Source organism: Chanodichthys erythropterus, chromosome 15, assembly GCF_024489055.1.
Source record: "Chanodichthys erythropterus isolate Z2021 chromosome 15, ASM2448905v1, whole genome shotgun sequence".
In the NCBI taxonomy this organism is placed as follows: Eukaryota; Metazoa; Chordata; class Actinopteri; order Cypriniformes; family Xenocyprididae; genus Chanodichthys; species Chanodichthys erythropterus.
In genome coordinates, this window is record NC_090235.1 from 13,420,001 (window position 1) to 13,446,053 (window position 26,053).

General features: G+C 37.2%; 1 protein-coding gene and 2 long non-coding RNA genes across 3 annotated transcripts in view; 1 reads left to right on the plus strand and 2 right to left on the minus strand.

Moving 5' to 3' along the window:
- Positions 1-9,325, minus strand: part of LOC137037958 (uncharacterized) — a 44,749-nt gene extending 35,424 nt beyond the window's left edge. Inside the window, exon 1 of the long non-coding RNA XR_010897331.1 lies at positions 9,245-9,325. This is a non-coding gene — a long non-coding RNA (uncharacterized lncRNA). The remainder of the gene's footprint in view (positions 1-9,244) is intronic.
- Positions 9,326-9,330: 5 nt separating this feature from the next.
- LOC137037960 (uncharacterized) lies at positions 9,331-20,417 on the minus strand. Its single transcript, XR_010897332.1, has 4 exons — positions 20,379-20,417; positions 20,171-20,224; positions 13,136-13,172; positions 9,331-9,449 (listed from the first exon to the last, which is right to left on the minus strand). It is a non-coding gene; the product is annotated as an uncharacterized lncRNA (long non-coding RNA).
- Positions 20,418-20,429: 12 nt separating this feature from the next.
- On the plus strand, positions 20,430-26,053 carry eomesa (eomesodermin homolog a). Its single transcript, XM_067412408.1, has 7 exons — positions 20,430-20,536; positions 21,280-22,137; positions 22,352-22,506; positions 23,174-23,295; positions 23,673-23,831; positions 23,917-23,978; positions 24,929-26,053. Exons 2-7 carry the CDS (start codon positions 21,416-21,418, stop codon positions 25,704-25,706), a joined length of 1,998 nt encoding a protein of 665 aa, XP_067268509.1. The 5' UTR covers positions 20,430-20,536; positions 21,280-21,415; the 3' UTR covers positions 25,707-26,053.

Here is a 26,053-nt window from a genome sequence, read left to right on the forward strand (position 1 = left end):
ACTACTAGTTAATGTAGCCCCATCTGTGTGGTGTCTCCTATCAAAACAATCATTGTTCAATGATTCACACTTTGGTGGACATCACCATCTCATAGAATACATTGTTTGCTTGTTATATTAATCAGAGCTTATAGGCCCACAAACAAAGAAACTGCACCTTTCTTATTGGTCAATCCAAAACTCCAGGGGTATGACTTCTGTTGAACTTAATAGCTAACACCAAGTTCCCTCCACTGTTTCTTCTTCTGATTTCTGTTCGAGTGAGACCTCATCCGGCCCCAGGCCTCATCTCCATCAAGCCATGCGCAACTTCCTCGACTACAACAGAGTCAAACTACCAGCGCAAGTTTATCATCGTTTCTTCATTCAATGTGGAAGAAATCGATTGCAACTTCAGCCCGTTGAATGGAACTATCAAGACTTTCTCTCGAGACTATATTCGGACGCTCTTCAACAGCGAAGGCAAATGCAAGTACCGTACGATATATCGCCATTTAGTTATTAGTTAAAGTTGTGAACCCCTTTGTTAACAAAGGAGCTTTGTAGAGAGAAACTGATGGTTGTTTCAGCTGTTTAAATGACTCTTTTCATAGCTTCATTCACTTCCAATCTCCCATTTGCCATGTATGTGTGATTGATGCAATTAACTGATCCAAATATTTATAACGAGCTATGATTAATTATTCATATTTCTCTTTTGAGATAATTTTCTACAACTGTATGTGCTATTGTGTAAATGTGCGTGTTTGCATCAGATGTGAGGGGTGAACAAGAACAGGCAGAGTGAAAATGAAAGCACAGATTTGTGGTGTTCAATGCAGCCCACCACAAATTTTGCGCGCCCTCTCTCTCTCTTTCTTTCTCTTTCTCTCTTGTTTTGTTGCCCGGTCGTCTTAACACCTCCCACTCAGGTTTAGAGGCTCGGTGACCTCATGTAGGACTCCCCCTCGCGCGGGCGGAGGGTGAAGGTGTGATTTCTTAGCTGATTGATGCTTCTGCATTCGACTCGAGCTCAGGAGCGATTCTTATTCATCACACACGCATCAGGACGACATGACGTGTTGAGCATTGCCAGGAGGGCCCGTCCCAGCCGCCAGCCCTCACTTTTACAAAGGCTTTTCTCAAGTACCCAAACACACCCACACGCTTTAAACAGACACTAGATTCAGCACAGAAGCCTCTTGTTATTAAGAGGCAATAATAAAGTTCTGCTTCTGGTGTTTTGGTTTCTGGCTTCTTTAAAGCATCAAAGGGTTTAACAAAACTACAGAATAAAGGTCAACTTAAAAAGGTCTTTAATTCATCTCCTTATTTGACATTTTTCAACTCTAAACTGTCTTAATAATCAATTGGATAATATGGATAATATAATAATCCTCAATATTGATTGCACTGATAATAATCCTCAATATATGGATTGCATTGATAATATTCCTCAATATACGGATTGCATTGATAATAATCCTCAATATACGGATTGCACTGATAATAATCCTCAATATATGGATTGCATTGATAATATTCCTCAATATACGGATTGCATTGATAATAATCCTCAATATACGGATTGCATTGATAATATTCCTCAATATACGGATTGCACTGATAATAATCCTCAATATATGGATTGCATTGATAATATTCCTCAATATACGGATTACATTGATAATAATCCTCAATATATGGATTGCATTGATAATATTCCTCAATATACGGATTGCATTGATAATAATCCTCAATATATGGATTGCATTGATAATATTCCTCAATATACGGATTGCATTGATAATAATCCTCAATATACGGATTGCATTGATAATATTCCTCAATATACGGATTGCACTGATAATAATCCTCAATATACGGATTGCATTGATAATAATCCTCAATATATGGATTGCATTGATAATAATCCTCAATATACGGATTGCATTGATAATATTCCTCAATATATGGATTGCATTGATAATAATCCTCAATATACGGATTGCATTGATAATATTCCTCAATATATGGATTGCATTGATAATAATCCTCAATATACGGATTGCATTGATAATATTCCTCAATATATGGATTGCATTGATAATAATCCTCAATATACGGATTACATTGATAATAATCCTCAATATATGGATTGCATTGATAATATTCCTCAATATACGGATTGCATTGATAATAATCCTCAATATATGGATTGCATTGATAATATTCCTCAATATACGGATTGCATTGATAATAATCCTCAATATACGGATTGCATTGATAATATTCCTCAATATATGGATTGCATTGATAATAATCCTCAATATACGGATTGCATTGATAATAATCCTCAATATATGGATTGCATTGATAATAATCCTCAATATACGGATTGCATTGATAATAATCCTCAATATACGGATTGCATTGATAATAATCCTCAATATATGGATTGCATTGATAATAATCCTCAATATATGGATTGCATTGATAATAATCCTCAATATATGGATTGCATTGATAATAATCCTCAATATACGGATTGCATTGATAATAATCCTCAATATATGGATTGCATTGATAATAATCCTCAATATATGGATTGCATTGATAATAATCCTCAATATACGGATTGCATTGATAATAATCCTCAATATATAGATTGCATTGATAATAATCCTCAATAAGATTGCATTGATAATATTCCTCAATATATGGATTGCATTTATAATATTCCCCAATATATGGATTGCATTGATAATATTCCTCAATATATAGATTGCATTGATAATATTCCTCAATATATGGATTGCATTTATAATATTCCCCAATATATGGATTGCATTGATAATATTCCTCAATATATGGATTGCATTGATAATATTCCTCAATATATAGATTGCATTGATAATATTCCTCAATATATGGATTGCATTTATAATATTCCCCAATATATGGATTGCATTGATAATAATCCTCAATATATGGATTGCATTTATAATATTCCCCAATATATGGATTGCATTTATAATATTCCCCAATATATGGATTGCATTGATAATATTCCTCAATATATGGATTGCATTTATAATATTCCCCAATATATGGATTGCATTGATAATATTCCCCAATATATGGATTGCATTGATAATATTCCCCAATATATGGATTGCATTTATAATATTCCCCAATATATGGATTGCATTGATAATATTCCCCAATATATGGATTGCATTTATAATATTCCTCAATATATGGATTGCATTTATAATATTCCCCAATATATGGATTGCATTTATAATATTCCCCAATATATGGATTGCATTGATAATATTCCTCAATATATGGATTGCATTTATAATATTCCCCAATATATGGATTGCATTTATAATATTCCCCAATATATGGATTGCATTGATAATATTCCTCAATATATGGATTGCATTTATAATATTCCCCAATATATGGATTGCATTGATAATATTCCTCAATATATGGATTGCATTGATAATATTCCCCAATATATGGATTGCATTGATAATATTCCCCAATATATGGATTGCATTGATAATAATCCTCAATATATGGATTGCATTGATAATAATCCTCAATATATAGATTGCATTGATAATAATCCTCAATAAGATTGCATTGATAATAATCCTCAATATATGGATTGCATTGATAATATTCCTCAATATATGGATTGCATTTATAATATTCCCCAATATATGGATTGCATTGATAATATTCCTCAATATATAGATTGCATTGATAATATTCCTCAATATATGGATTGCATTTATAATATTCCCCAATATATGGATTGCATTGATAATATTCCTCAATATATGGATTGCATTTATAATATTCCCCAATATATGGATTGCATTTATAATATTCCCCAATATATGGATTGCATTGATAATATTCCTCAATATATGGATTGCATTTATAATATTCCCCAATATATGGATTGCATTGATAATATTCCCCAATATATGGATTGCATTGATAATATTCCCCAATATATGGATTGCATTTATAATATTCCCCAATATATGGATTGCATTGATAATATTCCCCAATATATGGATTGCATTTATAATATTCCTCAATATATGGATTGCATTTATAATATTCCCCAATATATGGATTGCATTTATAATATTCCCCAATATATGGATTGCATTGATAATATTCCTCAATATATGGATTGCATTTATAATATTCCCCAATATATGGATTGCATTTATAATATTCCCCAATATATGGATTGCATTGATAATATTCCTCAATATATGGATTGCATTTATAATATTCCCCAATATATGGATTGCATTGATAATATTCCCCAATATATGGATTGCATTGATAATATTCCCCAATATATGGATTGCATTTATAATATTCCCCAATATATGGATTGCATTGATAATATTCCCCAATATATGGATTGCATTTATAATATTCCTCAATATATGGATTGCATTTATAATATTCCCCAATATATGGATTGCATTTATAATATTCCTCAATATATGGATTGCATTGATAATATTCCTCAATATATGGATTGCATTGATAATAATCCTCAATATATAGATTGCATTGATAATAATCCTCAATATACGGATTGCATTGATAATAACCCTCAATATACGGATTGCATTGATAATAATCCTCAATATACGGATTGCATTGATAATATTCCTCAATATACGGATTGCATTGATAATAATCCTCAATATACGGATTGCATTGATAATAATCCTCAATATACGGATTGCATTGATAATATTCCTCAATATATGGATTGCATTGATAATAATCCTCAATATATGGATTGCATTGATAATAATCCTCAATATACGGATTGCATTGATAATAATCCTCAATATACGGATTGCATTGATAATAATCCTCAATATACGGATTGCATTGATAATAATCCTCAATATATGGATTGCATTGATAATAATCCTCAATATACGGATTGCATTGATAATAATCCTCAATATACGGATTGCATTGATAATAATCCTCAATATATGGATTGCATTGATAATAATCCTCAATATACGGATTGCATTGATAATAATCCTCAATATATGGATTGCATTGATAATAATCCTCAATATATGGATTGCATTGATAATAATCCTCAATATATAGATTGCATTGATAATAATCCTCAATATACGGACTGTATTGATAATATTCCTCAATATACGGATTGCATTGATAATATTCCTCAATATATGGATTGCATTGATAATAATCCTCAATATATAGATTGCATTGATAATATTCCTCAATATACGGATTGCATTGATAATATTCCTCAATATATGGATTGCATTGATAATAATCCTCAATATATAGATTGCATTGATAATAATCCTCAATATATGGATTGCATTCATAATAATCCTCAATATATGGATTGCATTGATATTAATCCTCAATATATGGATTAATATTCCTAAATATATGGATTGCATTGATATTAATCCTCAATATATGGATTGCATTGATATTAATCCTCAATATATGGATTAATATTCCTAAATATATGGATTGCATTGATATTAATCCTCAATATATGGATTGCATTGATATTAATCCTCAATATATGGATTAATATTCCTAAATATATTGATTGCATTGATAATATTCCACAATATATGGATTGCATGTTTTGCACATCTAACTTCTATGAATTGCATGTTTCACAAACACATTTAATTATTATAAAAAAAAAAAAAAAACACTTTTCAAAGTGAAACTAAAAAATTGTCAATCATAATTTGAATATTGTAAGGAACTGTAGGATGATGTTGCTTTTAAATGGAAAATTATAAAGATATTTTTTTTTTAGAATAACATGCACCAATGAAACCATCACAAGACCAGAAACTAAAAACTAAAAATGTTAATTCAGTCATCATTGTTGTTCCAAACCTGTATGATATTTTGAAATGTCTATTTTTTCTTCATACAATGACAGTCAATGCAAATTAAATGATGACTGAATTTAAATTTTGGGATGAAAATCCCTAAAAAAAAAGTGCATGAATTGCACTGTATGTTTAAGGATGTAAATAGATTTAATTGTTGATTGATTTCACGTTAACCTAAATCTATTGTATAGTTACTCACACTTTATCACAATTAATATAAATAAACGTGACTTGACTTGATTAGTATCAGAACTAAAAGCAGAAATCTTTTCTAGTGTGTTTTCTGTAATACTGATGATAAAGATACGCATGCAAAATGATCTTTGCACCCCCAAAAAGAATGAAATTATCCTGCCAACCATCTCTGAATCTCTGTGTCTGATTCAATCTAGTGTAGTTGTGCATGAACACCTGAATAAGCAACATGTCTTTCTCTCTATGTGTGCCTGTCGTGTGTGTGTGTGTGTGTGTGTTGCTGTGCGTTTAAAAACACATGCGGTTTGTGGGTAAAGGAGAATCTGGGGGTTGCTACACAACAGATTTGTATTGGAGAAAAAAAAGGACATTAACACCAGGTCTGAGTCCAAACTGGGCCGGCTGTTTCTAGGCTGAGAGGTCCAAATCCTACAAGCCAAGACCTCTCCCTCTCTCTCTTTATCTCTCTCACAGGCAGCATGTTCAGGGAAGATCGCATGTGTCTGGACTCCCGTCATGGCTAACCTACAAGCACAGAAGGAAACGCAAACACCCAACAGACGATCCAAAGCAACACACTCCTGTCATGTGCTGGTGGAATTTCCCCACAGCAGCTGATCTGAGAACAGCCTGGACTTTCTCATGCGGATTTGACTTTGCTGGTGGGGCAGCGATTAGTAGTCGTGTTTCAAAGGACGACGTTAAGTTGTATAGTTTGGTGAGCTGAGATGCATCAAATTAAATGGAAAGATTAGAGGCATATTCAGACCAAGAGATTCTGAGTGCCTTGATTTGTGGATGGATGGATGGATGGATGGATGGATGGATGGATGGATGGATGGATGGATGGATGGATGGATGGATGGATGGATGGATGGATGGATGGATGGATGGATGGATGGATGGATGGATGGATGGATGGATGGATGGATGGATGGATGGATGGATGGATGGATGGATGGGGTGTGTGTGTGTGTGTGTTGAAGGGGGTCTGTTTATCAGGAGTGCCTGCTGTCACCGGGCCTGTTGGGTGTGTGTATGTGGCTGCTGGAGACCCATCTGATCAGCGTCTGATACTGATCTGAGTCCAGTCGACAGGAGGCCCGTCCAGACTGTTTTACACCATCTCAGATAAATACACAGACCTCTTCTGTCCTGCACCTTCAATATTGAGATTCTCCTCATCAAAGACCAGCGATTCGCCAAGGAAAACGCCACTGATGACAAAGACGTCGATAAATGAAAATATGCTATGTTGGGATGTAGCAATATGGAAAATTGGACCTATACTGAAAATTATGTTATAATAACAGATAATTAAACAATACATCATCAGCAGCTGTCACAGGAGAGAAGACCGTCCCATTCAACAACACTCGGTACAATCGTCGTGAACTATAAAAGCTTGGCTTTCAAAGTATGCAGCCTCTGAAATGGGACGCATTTATAATGTAAATAGAGGTGATGTGAGACACTTTCTGATCATGTGTCATTGGCGTTATTTTAATATATGATTACAAACAGCTCAGCCCCTCATAAGATACCTGTACCCGTTTAAAGTTCCCCTACAGTGCTATTTTAAAAGTTCCTCATTTTGTTTCGGAGTCTCCTACAATATGCATCCAAGGTCAAAAAACACTGTAATCGGCTCTTTTCTCACAATGTCTGAAACGGTTCGATCAAGGATTTAGAACCTGGAGGAGAACCTGCACAGCTCTGATTGGTCAGATGGCCCAGTCTGTTTTGATTGGGCGACCGCTTACATTGCCAGTTGGAAAGCAAACGCACATTAGCATATGTGAATTTCAACTCTTCCTCAGCACATTAAAGTAGAGCCGCACCGATGTATCAGCCACCGATATTTATCGGACAATCTCTGAGCAATTAAAAACCATCTGCATATTAGCTATAGCATGAAAAAAGGCTGATATAACAAACATAAGATATAACAAACATAAGCGGAGTCTCATTTCAAAGCCTGCATCCTCCGGAGGTCACATGTCTTATTTCAGAACAGTAACCATTATAAAATTGACCGTTATTCCTAGTCAAGCGTAAATTGTTGCAATTTCTTAATGACTTTGGAATGTACTGGTCAGATTACTGAAATGAAGCAGCTTTACGGCTGACCAATGCGACCTCCGGAGGTCATAGCTTTCGAAATGAGACACTTTTGTCTTAAATGAACATAAACAGCCAAGAAATAAAATGCATGTGTAACAGTATATTGGATCCGTGCAGCTCTTAAAGTGACAGCAGCCTAATATTCCTGCTGCGCCACTAAATAAATCGCTCACTACTCATGATAAAATAACTTTTGTATCTTTAATAAGGATTAATATGTATTTAATTTATACAGTGAAGTTGTTGTACAGTGATTTGTTTACTTTATTTCAGTACCTGAAAACTACTATTAAACCTACCTAAAAAGCACTGTTTATTTCATATGTATCTTTGGCCTGCTGAATGTTAAATGGATCCAATCCATGTTCATTACAAATTATTTGTTGATGCAGCAATAGACTAGCTAACTTAATGAATGCGTTTTTGAACTTTGCTAATCTATTTTAATGACAAAACTTTAAATAAGAAGTCAAATGACAATTATCGGTATCGAACAATAATTGTTTGTTATAATCAGTATTATATCGGCCCAAAAAAATAATTTCAGGCAGTTCAGAATCATGTCTTTCTTTTGGGAGACAATAAATGCACTTTGATCTTTAAAACTTTGCAGAACTTTTCCATTCACAAACAGCTCTATTACACACTACATGAAAGGTAACATCCCAAAAAGCATAATAGGGGCAGTTTAAATAACTAAAGATCACACAGAATCCACTGAAACACAAGCATTGCTTGTATTCACCCAAGCCTTCTTATTTCCACAATCAGTTCAACTGACACAAGCGCGCTGGTTTCACATCTCTAGACAGACAGACAGAGACCTGGGATTCCCCGCACGTGTCTCCCTCTCTCTGTGGGGTCAGTTTTAAAGCAATAAACATGTCGACATAAGCAGCATATGCCTGAGTAGGCTGAGAGTCAGAGATGTGTGTGTGTGTGTTTCATAGTGAAAGGTGTAAAAACCTCTGACTCACAGAGACGGGCCTGAGCGCGGCTGCTCCTGCGCTGAACTGCTGTGGAGAACTGCGTCCGCTCGCCGTCCCGAAGAAAGAGAGAGAGAGAGCCTCGAAATGCAGTTTCTGAGTCAGAGCTGGAGATGTGATAAAAGCCCTGCTTGTTCCTGGATAACAGCACTCGTGGGCCGCCGCCGGACCGCATGCGGGAGTCACCGCGTGACCCCTCCAAAGTGCACATGCACACACACACACAGAGAGAGAGAGAGAGAGAGAGAGAGAGAGAGAGAGAGAGGGAATAACCTTAGTTAATCTCAGCCAATTAACACTTATTCTCAAAACACACTGACTGATTTCAGAACAGCATCTACTATTTCTGCAATATTTAGTATGCACACACTGCATAGCATGCAAATGTTCTGCAAAAATGTTCCTTGCAAAAACCAAAAAGTGCAGTATGCAAATAACGATGTATCCGACAATGCAATGTGCTCAACTTGCTCTTTTTCAGATTAGTGTTATTTTAGTATCATTGATTATACTAAATTATTACATATTTTTATATATTTATTTAAATATACAGCTATGGAAAAAATTAAGAGACCACTTAACATTGATTTCTGAACTTGGAGTGGTCTCTTAATTTTTTCCATAGCTGTATATATATATGTGTATATATTTTGTATAACAAAATATAAAAAAAATAATATAAAATATAAATAAAAATATATCTTATTTTTATTTTAGTTTTTGTTATTTTTATTAGTTTTTTTTAAATATATCTATATAGTTTTTATTGATTTTTTTTTCTGTTTTAATTATTTTAGTACATCAAGTTAAACTAAATTAATTTTTTACAATATTTTAATTATTTCAATTAACATTTATTTTATTTAAAAATGTTTTTATGGTTTATTTTTAATTAACAAACTAGAAATAATTACAGCTGTGATTTTGACGCATAATTAATTCAGACTGACAAAAGTTCAGATATTTTTATGCACTATTATCTTAAAATGCAAAACAACAATTTTTCTCATTAGAAACTTGATTTTTGACTCAATTTTAAGAACACTTTTATGTACACATATTATGTACAATAATGTTCTAACATAAAATATTAATATGATATAAAGATATAAAATAGAATGTGTGATTAAGGGTGTGATTCAGGGTTATATTATTGCTATATTATTAAAATAATTAATAAACGGCCTACATAATAACTGAATTAAGTTTAAGTCAAAGCACTAAAAATACTGGAAAATAAATAAAACCTAAAAAAAAAAAAAAAGAAACCTAAATAGTAATATAAAAGCAAATAAAAAAATTACAAAAAAATGAAGCTAAAATTAAAACTAAAACTAAAACGCTAATTCAAAGTATTAATAAATGCTTTAACAGTATATAAATAATACCTAAATAACACTGGTGCCAGTGTAAATGCCTACACACACACACACACACACTCAGGAATCACTCTTCCTTCAAAGCATGTATCTCTGGCCTGCGCTGTCAAACTTTTAGCACCTGTCATCCTGCGGCCCGACCGGTCGATGGCTTTAGCGTACTGCGAGGAGAGAGATCAGAGGCGAGAAATGGGTCAGCGGCGGGCCGTGATCAGACCCGGTCCGGGGTCAGACAGAGGTCAGCTCCAGTTAGGAGGCCAAAACTAAACAGGACCAGATAGAAACTGCTGTTTTTGGATCTTCACAAAGCCGGTCCGCCTCATGCGTGAGGTTATTCACAGAAAGCTTACACTGAGGACTCATCCGTGTGTTTTTAATGTTATTATGTGGCGTGCGACGGCCCCGGTTCCCTTGGATGACTACAGGAGATGAGATCGAACTGACTGCATCGCTCCTTCAGCAGACGCGCTGAAACCCGCAGAATATTCAATCCGCAATCTGCATCTGTGCATACGGCTGCTGCCACGCACATCTAATCCACGGGCTTTATTCGTCTTAGAGAGACTGGAATTCAAAAATATCATGCAATTCCCCAGCGTGCTTTGCAACAAACACCACATTTCCTTTTTTATTTTGGAAAAGGGGTTCGTTCGTGCAAAAACTATCATATGGCTTCAAAAGATATGTTTTTTGTTATTTATCGAAGCTTGATAGCGTCTGTTCACTTTTGCTTTGGACAATCTGCAATATATCTTCCTTCTATGGAAGAAAGTCATTCAGATTTGAAGAATTAACATTTTTGTGTCAGATTTATTCATTTAAATGTTACATTGGCCTTTTTACTTGTAGTACAGTATGAAAAGGACAAGTTTGGGTGAAACAGCTGAATTGCCATGATATTAACACCAAATATTATCAAAGAAAAGCCGCTTACAGAGGCCTCTATTAGTATTCAGATTAAAGAGATACTTCACCCAAAAATATCATTTTCTTAGCTGTATGTCATTTCAAACCCAACTGCATTTCTTTTCTTCTTTTTCTATGGAGCATAAAAGAAGACATTATGAAGACAGAAACAACATTGAACCCCATTTACTTTCAATGTGCACAAAAATACCCACTGAGACATGTTTCAAAATATCTTCTTTTGTGTTCTATAGAGAAAGTCAGTCATATAGTGACAAAGCTCACGTTTTTGGCTGGTTTACTCCTTTAAATGTCATGGTTGGCCTTTTTACTTGTAGTACAGTAAGAAAAGGATAAAACTGGGTGAAATGGACAAAATGTAAAAGGACTAAATCTCACATCGCATTTGATACCATTGACCATAACACTCTTCTTGAATGACCAGAATGTATGGTAGGTGTTAAAGGCACTTTATTATGCTTCTTACCTCAAGAATAGGACTTTATCTGTAAATTAAGTGAATTTTTCCTCATCATCTTCACCTGTATTGTGAGAACCCTGAGCCCCAGGTATCTATTTTGGGACCTTTCTTGTTTTCCCCTCAATATGCTCCCCTTGGCCCACATTTTTCAGAAATACAACATTTCATATCATTGTTATGCATTTGCTTCTCAGTTTTACCTTCCAGTAAGGCTTGACAGCACTGTTTCATTCGATGTGTTATTGAAATGTGTAAATGATATCAAGAGGTGGATGACAAATCATTTTCTGCAGCTAAATGAGGAGAAAACAGGTTTTAATTTTAGGTTTTCCTGCAAATTCCTCCCCTGATCGTGAAGCCAAGTTAGGTCCTCTCTCAACCAATGTATGCAAATAAATCAAAAACCTTGGAGTGATCTTTGACTTTTCAGTATTTTTTGATAAACAAATTTGTGCTCTTATTAGAAATAAATTAACATCTATTGCAAAGTTGAAGAATCTTTGAATTAGAAGTTGCGATTCATGCAATTGTAACATCATGATTAGTTTATTGCAACTCTCTTTATTCTGGTCTCCCTCAATCTTCATTATCACGATTGCAAGTTGTTCAAAATGCGGCCGCAAGACTCTTGACTGGGTCTAAAAGAGGGACCATATCTTCAGGGTTGCCAGGTTTTCACAACAAAACCTGCCCAATTGCTCCTCAAAACTAGCCCAATTGCATTTCAGGGGGGTCCCCTGGTAAGATTCGCATTCCAGGGGCTAAATATCATGTAATTTGGGGTCGATTTAACCCGTGGACATGAAAAACAACCCGTGGCAACCGTGTAAAAGCAGCCCAATTCCATGGGAAAGCCACAAACTCTGCAACACTGCATATCTTCCCTATTTTAGCATCCCTTCACTGGCTTCCAATTAAATTCATAGTTTATTTTAAAGCTTTTGAGAACATGTAATTGATGTTTTTATTACGTAGGCCTGCTTAGTACTCTTTACAGCACTTTGAATCAATCTATATTGTGTTTAAATGTGCTTTATAAATGAATGTTGTTGTTGTGTCACATGCGCAGCTGACTGACATATCAGAGAACATTAAATATAATCATTATTTACTCACCGTCATTTTGATCCAATCCAGTGTGCATTTCTTTCTTCTGTGAAAAAACAAAAAAAGATATTTTAAAGAAACAACATTGGGCCCAATTGACTTTCAGTGTGGACAAAAGACATTTTTCTTTTAATCTTTTGTGTTTTTTACTCATACAGTGATGAAAAATGCTCATTTTGAGCTGATTTATTCCTTCAAATGTTATGGTTTTCACTTATAGTGCAGTGGGGAAAGGATAAGACTGGAGGAAACAGAGAGAAACTAGTTCAGATCAGCTGTACTAAACAGAAGAAAGTCGTACAGGTTTGGAAGGAGTAAATAACGACAGAACTGGCATTTTTGGGTGAACTCTCTCTTTCAGCATTGATTTGTTTAGGGCTTGTGTTACATGAAGTTGGGGAACATTCAGGGGTCACTTGACATTACTGAACATTTACACAAAAAGCTCTGACAGCAAACAGGCATTTGATCCTCAATGAGCGCTGACTGAAAACACTGACATTCATCTCTTTAAAGAGCGAGTGTCACGGGCCTGAGTGACCTTCATGTGCAGATAAATCCTCAGCCCGGCTAACAGCGAACGTTATGAACAAACCTTCTTCCAGTAACATTAATAGAACAGTCTAGTCTTCAATAATGCTAGAATATACATCGTTCATGGAGAGTTGTTTTTAATGTTTCAGCATTTTTTGAATGTTACTAGTTTTGGAATGTTCAGAGAACATTCAAATGTAACATTCCAATAATGTTTGCAAAATGGAATGTTCCTCTTATGTTTGTTTAACCAAGAAGACATTCTCAAAACCGGATGTTTTGAACGTTCAGAGAACATTCAGAAAGAACATTTTAATGGAAACGTTAGCAAAACGTTCTCAGAACATATTTTTGTTGAGATAGCGCAGGGGAGAGCAGGTGAAGGCAGACGCGAGAGCAGACAAGACGCACTAATGGCTCAGTTTCTCAGCTCGCCTCCCGCCGCGGCTCTCAGCGCCAAGATCCTCTAATGAGACGTACGGCGTTAATCCTGTCAACGGCGTTCATGAATCTAGCACCGAGCAAAGGCTGCAGCGGCCCGATCGCATCATAAAGCAGGAATGCGCCGCTTTCATGTGCGTCCGCTGCTGATGGACTCTGACAACAATATGGCGGGACTTCCTTCCCCCTGACGGGCGGCCCCTGACCTCTGGCCACCGGGGGTCACTCAGCTTTTATGGGTGGCCACGGAACATGGCGAACGGGTCAGAACGGGAGCAGCTTTACGAGGAAGCGTAAACTTTGGGCCGAGTTGAAATGAATCTATGCGTACGAGCCGTAATTCAACTTTATTTGGTTTCTGGTAGTCTCGAGAGATGGAAACGCTCTTCAAAAACCAATCCACACTCCTCACGACTGAAAGTGCTGCGCTTTTATTGTTCGTTTTATGGCGTTTTGTACAGTCGCCTGTGAAATGTAGCAGTAAAATATAACGCTAATGAATGAAACTAATGTTAGGACTCTGCAGGAAATCGCTAATTAAATTTTCAGTCAGTAAAGATTTTTAGCAGGTACTCTTATATATTGGCATTAGATAGATAGATAGATAGATAGATAGATAGATAGATAGATAGATAGATAGATAGATAGATAGATAGATAGATAGATAGATAGATAGATAGATAGATAGATAGATAGATAGATAGATAGATAGATAGATAGATAGATAGATAGATAGATAGATAGATATAGAACTAAAATAGTATATATTATTTAATCTAAAAACGTTAAATTCAATTGAAGTTGAACAGTTTATTGATTACTTCAGGCCACTGTAAAGGGCCTGTTTTGTTGGCCGGGTCTAACGAGGTGTTGACAGCCCTTTGAGGGTAAATATATTTCCAGTCTGTGATCATCTGACCTCGGTAACGGAGCCGCGGTATGATACACGCCTAGAACATTTAGCGCGCGCAGCGACGGCACCGCGAGGCATGTGCTGATATGCCGCTGTCACGTCATGTCTGTGTGCGGCAGAGTGACGTGACAGGTCAAAGGGCGCGAACGCGTGGACGGTGATTGTCACTCTTGCTTCTGGAGAGCGTGAGCTTGACACCTTAACAGAAAACCATATCATTTTCAGTCGGCCTATTGTTACTTTATTTTGCAATTTAAAATACATGCATATTCAAGTCCTTTTGGGCCAAGCAAAAATCATAATTTTAATTAGTAAAAATAGGCATGTTATATAGGTTATCATTATTGTTTTTACAAATCATTTTTAAACAAGTGCTGGCATGTATTCAAGAAAAAATGTTTAATAATAATTATACACTCTAAAAGAAAATGCTGGGTTAAAAACAACCCAAGTTGGGTTGAAAATGGACAAACCCAGCGACTGGGTTAAATGTTTGGCCAACCTACTGGGTAGTTTTATTTAATTCAACTACTGTTTAAAAATTACTATATGACTGACTTAAAATGAACCCAAAATAGGTTGGGAATTAAAAATCAGACACATAAACACAAACATTTAACCCAACCGCTGGGTTAAAACAACCCAATCACTGAGTTTGTCCATTTTCAACCCAACTTTGGTTGTTTTTACTACACTACTACACCTACAAAAACAGTATTTACAAAGTGCTTATATTTTTCATGTAGCCTAAACTAAAAAATGCTGGGTTAAAAACAACCCAAGTTGAGTTGAAAATGGACAAATGGGTTAAATGTTTGCCCAACCTGCTGGGTAGTTTTATTTAACTCAACTATTGTTTAAAAATTACCATATTGCTTGCTTAAAATGAACCCAAAGTATGTTGGGAATTAACATTTATTAATAAGTATAATAATGCATCAATAAACATTTATTAAATTGCTTATTAATAAATGTTCACCTTTTGATTATTATTGTTGCCTCTAGTAATTATGTGCCTGATTTTTAATTTCCAAACTATTTTGGGTTGATTTTAAGCCATACATACAGTCATTTTTAAACAATAGTTGAGTTAAATAAAACTGTCCAGCACATTGAGCAATCACTTAACCCAACTGCTGGGTTAAAACAACCCAAACACTGGGTTGTTTTTAACCCAGCATTTTTTTAGAATGTATTTAAATAACTGAGGGGCCTTTTATGTACATTTTCTACCAATGATAGGACACACACAGCTGAAGTTAACAAAATCCCTGTGACTGACCCAGATCTTCTTCATTTCTGTGAACTGCAATGAAAGGCGATGAAAATACTCACAGTTTGCGTTGGAAAATTAAAAATGTGTCGTGATTCTTCAGGATCCCAAATCTTCCGTCAAAGCCTCTGAGAGTTACAAAAGAACATTTAAGACTATTACTGTCCCTTATGTATCTGTCCCGTCTAAAAGCACAGTATTGATTTTGAGTGACCCTGATTCACCCGCAGCCTTTCGCCCGACTCTCTCCTGTGCGCTCGGGACGGAGAGAGCAAGAGAGAGAGAAACCGAGGGAGGGAAATAGAGACTGGGTGGCATTTCGAGTCAATAATAAAATGAGAAAGACGCTTTCAGAGGCAGAGGAGTGTTGAGGGGACGCCGCGGGGCCCTCGGGGGCCGTGGCAGACATCTTGCGCCTGGTCACCGAGGTCCCAGACCGGAGAGGACAGCAGATTCTTATTTCCTCCTCAGGCTGGCAGCCAATCAGTTTCCAGCTGAGTTCCAGCCCCCCTCTCTGTCTTTTCACAGATTTTTAGCCCCTTTTCCCCAAATTCTTCACACATCTCTAGATTGCACACATGCAAACACACATACACACATATCCCCTGCTCATAACACACATCTGCACATGCATAATACAGTATGCAACAGTATTAAGATGGCCTAAATATACAAAGCTTAAACTTCCAAAGCTTTGCTGGTTTGCATTACATTCATAATGAATGACTATAAGCTTCCAGATTTGAAGATTGAAGCTGTTGATGAATAATGTGAAAACATTTAACATAAAGTGCATGATGGCCAAAAGCAATGACTAAAGCAATTCACGCACTTAGAAAGCTTAAATTATCATCTCTTAATTGCACGACAGCTACACTCTTAAAAATAAAACCTCCAAAAAAAGGTTTTTCATAACAATGCCATTGAAAAAAACATTTTGGGTTCCCTAAAGAACATTTCAGTGATCAGTCATTTCAATAACCATTTATTTTTAGAGTGATCAGAAAAAATCTAAAGAACCTTTTATGGAATGGAAAGATTCCAAGGTTCTTTTTGGAACCAATAAAGAACCTTTATTTTCATCTAGAGTGTATAACTGATGGTCTGAAAGCCGAATTCTGTATTCTGCACAGAGAACTCGTTCTCATCTCAATATTCCTCTTAGCTGGGAGCTAATCCTTGTGAATCTCACACCTTAAAAACTACAAGGCACTTGGGACCCGGGATCTGTCAGGTGAGAACGCATAATCATTCCTGTGTGTGAGTGTGTGTGTGTGTTTCTCAGGTGCTCTGTGTGGATCGTCTTTACATCACACCTTCTCATACTATCAGTTGAGATCATTTCAGGATTTGATCTCATAATTTAGACACAGCGACTGAGCTGAAACGACGAGGCGATGTGAGCTGTGGAGTCCAGATCGAACTTTGCTTTACATTGCATTTGTGATGAATGAGAATAAACTTCCAGATTTGAAGATTGAAGCTGATGTTACTGATTTAAAGTTGGCATGAAACGGAAGTTGTGCTAGTCTTCTCTATCGTGCCGTATATCCGAGTGAAACGGCTTCGCAAACAAGAACAAATGTAGGACGGGGCTTGATTTTGTCCATGTGGAATTGATTGGATGATTGTGGTTTGCTATTCGTAGATCTCATGAGAGTGACAGGTTGCCCCGCCCTCGTCATCAGAGAAGAGATGCTGCAAGATGGAGGGGAAGATATTCTGATTCAAGATTATGAGGAACATGAATTTAAAGGATTACTACACTTTCAAATTAAAATTTCCTGATAATTTACTCACCCCCATGTCATCCAAGATGTTCATGTCTTTCTTTCTTCAGTCGAAAAGAAATGAAGGTTTTTGATGAAAACATTCCAGGATTTTTCTCCATATAGTGGACTTCAATGGAGCCCAAACGGCTGAAGGTCAAAATTACAGTTTCAGTGCAGCTTCAAAACGTTCTACATGAACCCAGACGAAGAATAAGGGTCTTATCTAGAGAAACCATCACTCATTTTTTTAAATTAAAAATGTTATACGTTTTAACCATAAATGCTCATCTTGAACTAGCTCTCATCTTCTTCTCTATTTGAATTCCAGCAGTGTAGACACTGCTAAGTGTATTACTGCCCTCCACAGGTCAAAGTTTGAACTAAATTGTCATGTACAATATGCTAGAGCAAGTATATAATAGTTAGTTCAAACTTTGACCTGTGGAGGGCAGTAATACACTTAGCAGTGTCTACACTGCTGGAATTCTAATAGAGAAGAAGAAGAAGAAGAAGAAGAAGAAGAAGAAGAAGAAGAAGAAGAAGAAGAAGAAGAAGAAGAAGAGAGCTAGTTCAAGATGAGCATTTATGCTTAAAACATATAACATTTTTAATTTAAAAAAACTGAGTGATGGTTTCTCTAGATTAGACCCTTATTCCTCGTCTGGGATCGTTTAAAGCTCTTTGAAGCTGCACTGAAAATGTAATTTTGACCTTCAACCGTTTGGGCTCCATTGAAGTCCACTATATGGAGAAAAATCCTGGAATGTTTTCATCAAAAACCTTCATTTCTTTTCGACTGAAGAAAGACATCTTGAATGACATGGGGGTGAGTAAATGATCAGGAAATTTAATTTGAAAGTGAACTAATCCTTTAACACAATAATGGTGTGCACGGATAAATCATTTATGATAAACACTGCAAAAATACGAATCGTCCATTTTGATTTCAGGGTGACTGTCGTCTTACACATGAGAGTAGCTGGGCTCACGTGACCCTAAAATCATGTTATTATTATTAGCGATATCACCAAATCGAATGAGGTCAAATTGGCCAAATATGTCATTTCAAATGTGAATAGGTTAATGGCTGATAGTGATATTTTTGAGTAATACAATCACAACCTTTCACTTATTATTAAATGTATTAGTAGCTACCGACTCTCTTTAATTTGTCATCCAGCCCATGGCTGTCATCAAAGAGTTTTAATTACAGTGACGAGCTAAAGAGAGTCAGTGGATGGGTTTGATGAGGACACCCGGTGGGGTTTTTCATTAAAGAGCTCTCGCGCTGAGCGGGTGACCCTTTCCGGGTAACCGACCATTATCGCCACCCGGTCAGCGTGATTCCGCATCGCCTCGCGCTCATCCTGAACGTCAAGGAGCGATTTTGTCTGTCCGTCCGTTTATCCTCTCTCCCTCTCTTTTATCAGATTTGTGGTACAGAAGGGTTTTAATAAGGCGGTGTCTATCCGCCCGGCTGTCTCTTCCTTCACTATCACCGGTTCCTTCACACGGAAAAATAATTGGCCGGTTTCCCTGTGCTTGGAAAGGGGTTGAGCCGGGTGGGATTTGCCCCCGCCCCTCTCTTTTTTATTACCACCGCCTGATGATAAAGACAATCAGATATTACCTTATGGTGAACTGGGGCTCAATTGTTTTTCCATCTGTTGACCTGGGTGTTTTTTTTTTTTGTTTTTTTTTTCCTCGCGTTTTGAAAATGTGTTCAGACATTGTTTGAATCGTCCATACGTTTTGATAAATACAACCTGCTTATTTCACATTTTAAAATAACGCTTTAAAGATTTAAACGCATTGTATTTAAGAAACAAATACGAATATTCTAGAAATAAAGACTTTGTTCTGCAGCTTAAAGCAGTCATTTTATTATTTAGGACACATATATTTTAAATTAATAGATTTATTGCTTATTTATGAAATTAATACTAAATAAAACTGAATAAATGGACCTATTACTTGAAAAAAAAAGGATATATTTATTGTATATTTGTATTTCTACTATTATTATTAAAGGCGCAGGTTTTTGTTTTTTTTTTTTTTTTTTTTTTAGAACCCCTCAGGTGACGCACGCACGCGCCTCACGCAACACTCACCTCGTGCACGCTGAAAACAATCTCCTGCAGGTTTTCGTCCGAATCATGAAGACGCTGAAACAGATTTCACAATAGAAATACACATTAGAACACGTAGATTAGGCACTTAAATATGTAAATAACACAACACTTTTTATACGGGGAATGCTTCGGGTAAATGCACGTTAAAATCTCACAGAATGTTTACTTGTGCGTGAACGGAACTTACGCTTGGTCGATAAAATCTGAGCGTTTTTGGACTCCAGCGCTGAAAAGAAGGGAAGAGTGCATGTGTAGCGTGTTTCACCCCAAACACACTGACTGAGCAGGAGAGGGTCAACTTTAACCCCCGCTACACGAGAGGCATGGCGGTCCTGTGACAGTTTGGTGAGTCTGGTTTCCTCATTAATCGTTTGTTAATTATTTGGCTTGCCAAGTTCAAGTGTATTTAGATCAACCGTTCTCAGGTCAGCCTGGAGGACTCGTTAATTGTTTTGTTTTCAGTGCATCTAAAATGGTGTCAATCCATTTCCAAGTTCCTCAGTGGGTTCAATGTCAGTCTCAAATTAACACTCATTAATTGGCTTGAAACGAATTTTGAAGCAAGGTTTTTAGTCAAAACCTAGCTACAAGTAAATGTAAAAACATTAATAATAATAATAATAATAATAATAATAATAATAATAATTATAATAATAACAACACCACCCATTTACCAGGGCCAGGTTTTTAAGTCAACACTCTTCAAAACAAAGGGGTTTTTGCAGCAATGCGATTTAGAAGAACCATTCTTAGTTCCCCAAGTTCTTAAAATAACTCTTTATTTCATAAAGTACAAAACATTTGAATAATCTAAAGAACCTTTTTTTCCCCCCACTATAATGAACCTTTTAAGCAACGGAAAACGTTTTATTGATGCTAAATGTTTTTGTAACCATCAATAGGCCTATTTATTTGTAGAAGCCTTGAATTTAAAAAAAAAAAGACAAAATGTACTTTATTTTAAATTGCAGTTAAAACGAAAGCCTCTGAGCCAATGAAAAAACGGTCAGAACCCACGAATTGTAGAGGCCCCGCCCCCTCGTGTGGGATCATATATAAACTCTCTCAAACAATTCTGTCACTCACAGATTACAGTTGAAAATCCGGAGGTGTCGCTTCAGAGGTCAAACTGCGGGGCGCACGGAGCGGCGTCCTGGTGTGATCTACTTATTGATCCCGACCTGCTTTTGATTGATCCTCATCCCCGTATCAGTGTATTGAGAAATGCAGTTAGAAAGCATCCTCCCTGGCGCATCTGTAAACTTACCCAAGACCTTCTATAACCTGTCATCGTCCTCAGAGAGCACCAACAACAGCCCGGGGTCAACGCAGATCGATTTTCAGGACATGGACCGGACAGATTCCGAGCAGAGCTCCGGTGCCAAGAAGTTCTTGAGTGGCGGGAACGCGCTGATTGATGAGGCGGACAGCGAGAGCTTCACTGGGACTAAAGCAGCGGCAGCCGCCGCACCGGACGCCCGGAAAAGTTCTCCAGTGATCGGTGGAGATGATGAGCTGTCCAGCGCCCGCCGCTACAACATCGACGAACTAGGCACAGATCGCTATTTCATATCCTCTTCCCAACCGAGCTCCGACGTGACCAACCCGTGCTCTCTCTTCCCGTACGGGGGCCAGACCGGGTCGGTGTACAGTGGCTCGAACGGGTCCAGGTATTCGTCGTCTCTGCATTACGGCTCGGTTCTTCCACCCGCAGGGTTCTCATCCGCCGTGTGCGCCAGTCGGAGTCAGTTTGGAAGCGGCTATCAGTTTGGACAGGGTCCCGGGTGCCTCTACCCGTCCTATCCTGGACCGGGCTCCAGTTTGAGCTCGATGCCTATCCCGGGGTCGGGCTCCGCGGCCAGGGCGCAGGTTTACCTGTGTAACAGACCTCTGTGGCTCAAATTCCACCGCCATCAGACTGAGATGATCATCACCAAACAGGGCAGGTAATGATGAGAAATTGGAAATGAGAAAAATGTAAAGTAATTTAGAACATAAATGCATAATAATTTAGAGCGTGTATGGTTTAACACAAATTATGCAACATTTTAATAAAATTGTAAGATGTATTTGATTAACGAATATTCATTCTCAAGATGGTAAAACGAATCCCTGATTCTTATTTTTTGATCAATTAATTTTTATTGATCATATTCGCAGGCGAATGTTCCCCTTTCTAAGTTTTAACATCACTGGACTGAACCTGACGGCGCATTATAATGTGTTTGTGGAGATTGTTCTGGCGGATCCCAACCACTGGAGATTTCAGGGCGGAAAATGGGTCACCTGTGGGAAAGCGGACAACAACATGCAAGGTGAGGAAAAAAACATAACAAAATAATTTTAGCGCCATGACAACGTGTTGTCTACTTTTTTTTTTCTCTCCGACAAAAATATTGTAAATTAAATTTTACACAAATATGGCATTTATAATCAAATGCAACGAAAAACGAAATCGAAAATGTTTTTTTTTTTTCCCCTTTTGAGTGGGATTTTAATTTTCATTCGATGTTATAAACGAATTGGTTAGCTATATAAAATCTTCCTTGATATAATTATGAATGTTTGATCATCTCCAACGATACGCATGAAATTCAACGAATTAATTAAAACCATTTCAAAGCTAAAAAACGGTATCGTTTCCAAATAAAAAAGAAATCGAAATTCTCCGTGCGCGCTTTTATTTAAACTTTGATAATTTTTCACACTTTAACATGTCATTTCATTTAGAAAATGAAAGAGTTTTAAGCAATGAAGTAAGTTTCACATAAAATTTGCAGCGATGACACGCGGGGGTGGAAGTGTCAGCCATTTATATGTATTAGTATTATTCAAAACAAATCGCTCTTAGTCACGATACATCTGTTTTAAATGAAGGATATTTGCATTGCAAAAGTACCCTGCTTCTGACTCTGTGTATATATAGACAAACTAATAATTTAACGAGGCCAAGCGTTAATATTCTGCATTGTTTTTCTGTAGGAAACAAGGTTTATGTTCACCCAGAATCACCAAACACAGGAGCACACTGGATGAGACAAGAAATATCATTTGGGAAACTGAAGCTAACCAACAACAAGGGTGCAAATAACAACAATACTCAGGTAAACTACAAGATAACTATATTTAGTACTCATTGTTTGAAGCGTGAGTTATCATGTTGAGGAATTGTGGATGGAAAATATTAAAGACATGCATGAACTTCAGCTAAACAAACATTTAGCTGACATATTAATGTTGTAGAGTGATGTTCTTAAACTCTGAAGGCATAAAGCGTATTAACGAAAAGCCAGACCCTTACTATTAACTTGATATATTTTAGTGCATGCTGCAAAGATCTGATGAGGAGTTAGATGTGTACTTCCAGTCATCTCATAGGTCTTCATTGTGGGTTTGACACCTCTGTGCGTCTAACTGCAAGCGCTGGCCATGAACTCTGCACAAACACTGATGCTCTGTGTGTGTGTGTGTGTTAAAATAGATGATCGTCCTGCAGTCCCTGCATAAATACCAGCCGCGGCTGCACATTGTGGAGGTGACAGAGGATGGTGTGGAGGACATGAGCAGCGAAGCTAAAACACAAACCTTCACTTTCCCTGAAAACCAGTTCATCGCTGTAACGGCTTACCAGAACACAGACGTAAGCAGAAACGCCGCCTTCATGGAGAAGCCACTTCTGCTTTTGTGCCGCTTCTGAACTCCTGGTGTTTTGTGTTTAATTGCAGATCACACAGCTCAAGATCGACCACAACCCCTTCGCTAAAGGCTTCAGAGACAATTATGATTCGTAAGTGCCTTTCAGACAACCGTCCCAGACTGAGAAACATGAGTGAATTATGAAAATGCCCCCAAAAATATAAGGGCCTCCGTTTCTTAATAAGCAATAAAATTAGACTCTTGAGCTCCACATTTTCCTTTTTAGTTTTTAAAAACCTACATTTTTGTCATTCTGTATGCATTTATGCAACAATGCAACATTTATGAAATTCTGACAGGTAAAATGGGACCATATTAATTATACAATATTAATATAATTAATATGGTTCCATAGTTAATGCATTAACTAACAATGAGAAAATCGATACAGTATTTATTAATCTTTGTTAATGTTATACAAATATGAACATTATCAGATAATTTCATGACTTATCACAACATTTTTTCTTTTATCAAATCAACTTAGATAATTAATGTGGTTCAGAAAACAAAATATTGTGAGTTTCTGTTGATTAAATCAATCGCCTTCATTGTATTAACTCAATTTTTTAATTGACTCAATTTTAAGGCAACCAGGTAACTCACTTTTTTTAAGTTAAACCAACAATTCTTTTTTCTTTTTTTTTTTTTTAACAGTGTAATCAACTTAAACTATAATTAATAAATTCCTTAGAATTATTTCTTATGGTTAGTTCATCTTACTAATGTAAAGTGTTACCGTTTATATTTGTATTTCCACCTTACTGTAAAAAATAATTGTTGGTTTAACTTAAAGTAAGTTACCTGGTTGCCTTAAAATTACAACGAAGGCGATCGATTTAATCAACAGAAACTCAAAATATTATGTTATCCGAACAACATTAAGTTGATTTGACGAAAAAAAAAATGTTGTGATAACTTCATGAAAATAATTTTTTACAGTGTGCACGTGTACAGTAAAGATCTTTAGATTTAGTAAGGCATCATGTTTGAGAATGCAATAAGACAAATTGCTAACGGTCTCTCTGGTTTTTCTCTCAGGATGTACACGGCTCCAGAGAGCGACAGACTGACGCCCTCTCCTACTGATTCTCCGCGGTCGCACCAGATTGTCCCCGGCGCCCGCTATGCGATGCAGCCCTTCTTCCAAGACCAGTTTGTAAACAACCTGCCACAAAACCACCGCTTCTACGGCAGCGAGCGCGCCGTGCCTCAGACCAACGGCTTGCTTTCTCCTCAGAGCGAAGACTCGGCCGCCGGCTCGGCTTCGGCTCAGCGCTGGTTCGTGGGGCCCGTCCAGCAGAGCAGCGCGTCCTCCAAACTGGACCTGTCCTACGACAGTGAGTACTCGGCCTCCAGCCTGCTGCCCTACGGCATCAAACCCCTGCCGCTGCAGAGCCCGCACGCGCTGGGCTACTACCCCGACTCGGCCTTCGCCTCCATGGCAGCCGGCTGGAGCAGCAGGAGTTCATACCAGAGGAAGATGACCACCGGCCTGCCCTGGTCGCCTCGGCCGAGCCCTCCGGCCTACACCGACGACCTACTGTCCTCTAAAGACAAGCTGCAGGACGAGAGCTCCGCGGCGGCCCCGACGACCGGCAGCACCGGCCCCTGGATGGAGGCCCCGCCGGTGCTGAAGGCCGTGGACTCGGGGGACGCCAGCGTGTACTCCATGGCGTGTAAGAGGAGGCGTGTTTCACCCGGAGGCTCCAGTACAGACGCTTCGCCCACTATAAAGTGTGAGGACTTGAGCTCTGAGGAGTACAACAAAGAGAGCCATAAAGCCATGGGTTATTACGCCTTCTACACGAGCCCTTAAGAACTGCTTTTCAGATCATTTATCAATTCTCTCTCTCTTTCTCTCTCTCTCTTATTTTGTTTGAAGTGATCTGTGTTTTTAATCTTTTAATCTGCAAGTGCCAAAGCTTTCGTGCCCCTCCAGTTGTGCTTGTTCATTTTTATTTTTGCTCATTTGTGAAATATGCTTCATTTCTTTGGGGTTTTTACTTTGTATTCTTTTTAAAGCATGCCCTTAATTCTTTTTAATCTTATTTTTCTATGAAGCCCAGCAATGTGTTTTTTCCTTTTATTTAAGATCCCTCTGTTGTACAGTATTTGTGCACTTTAGATTGTGATGTATCAAATGTTCTCATGGCACTCTTATGA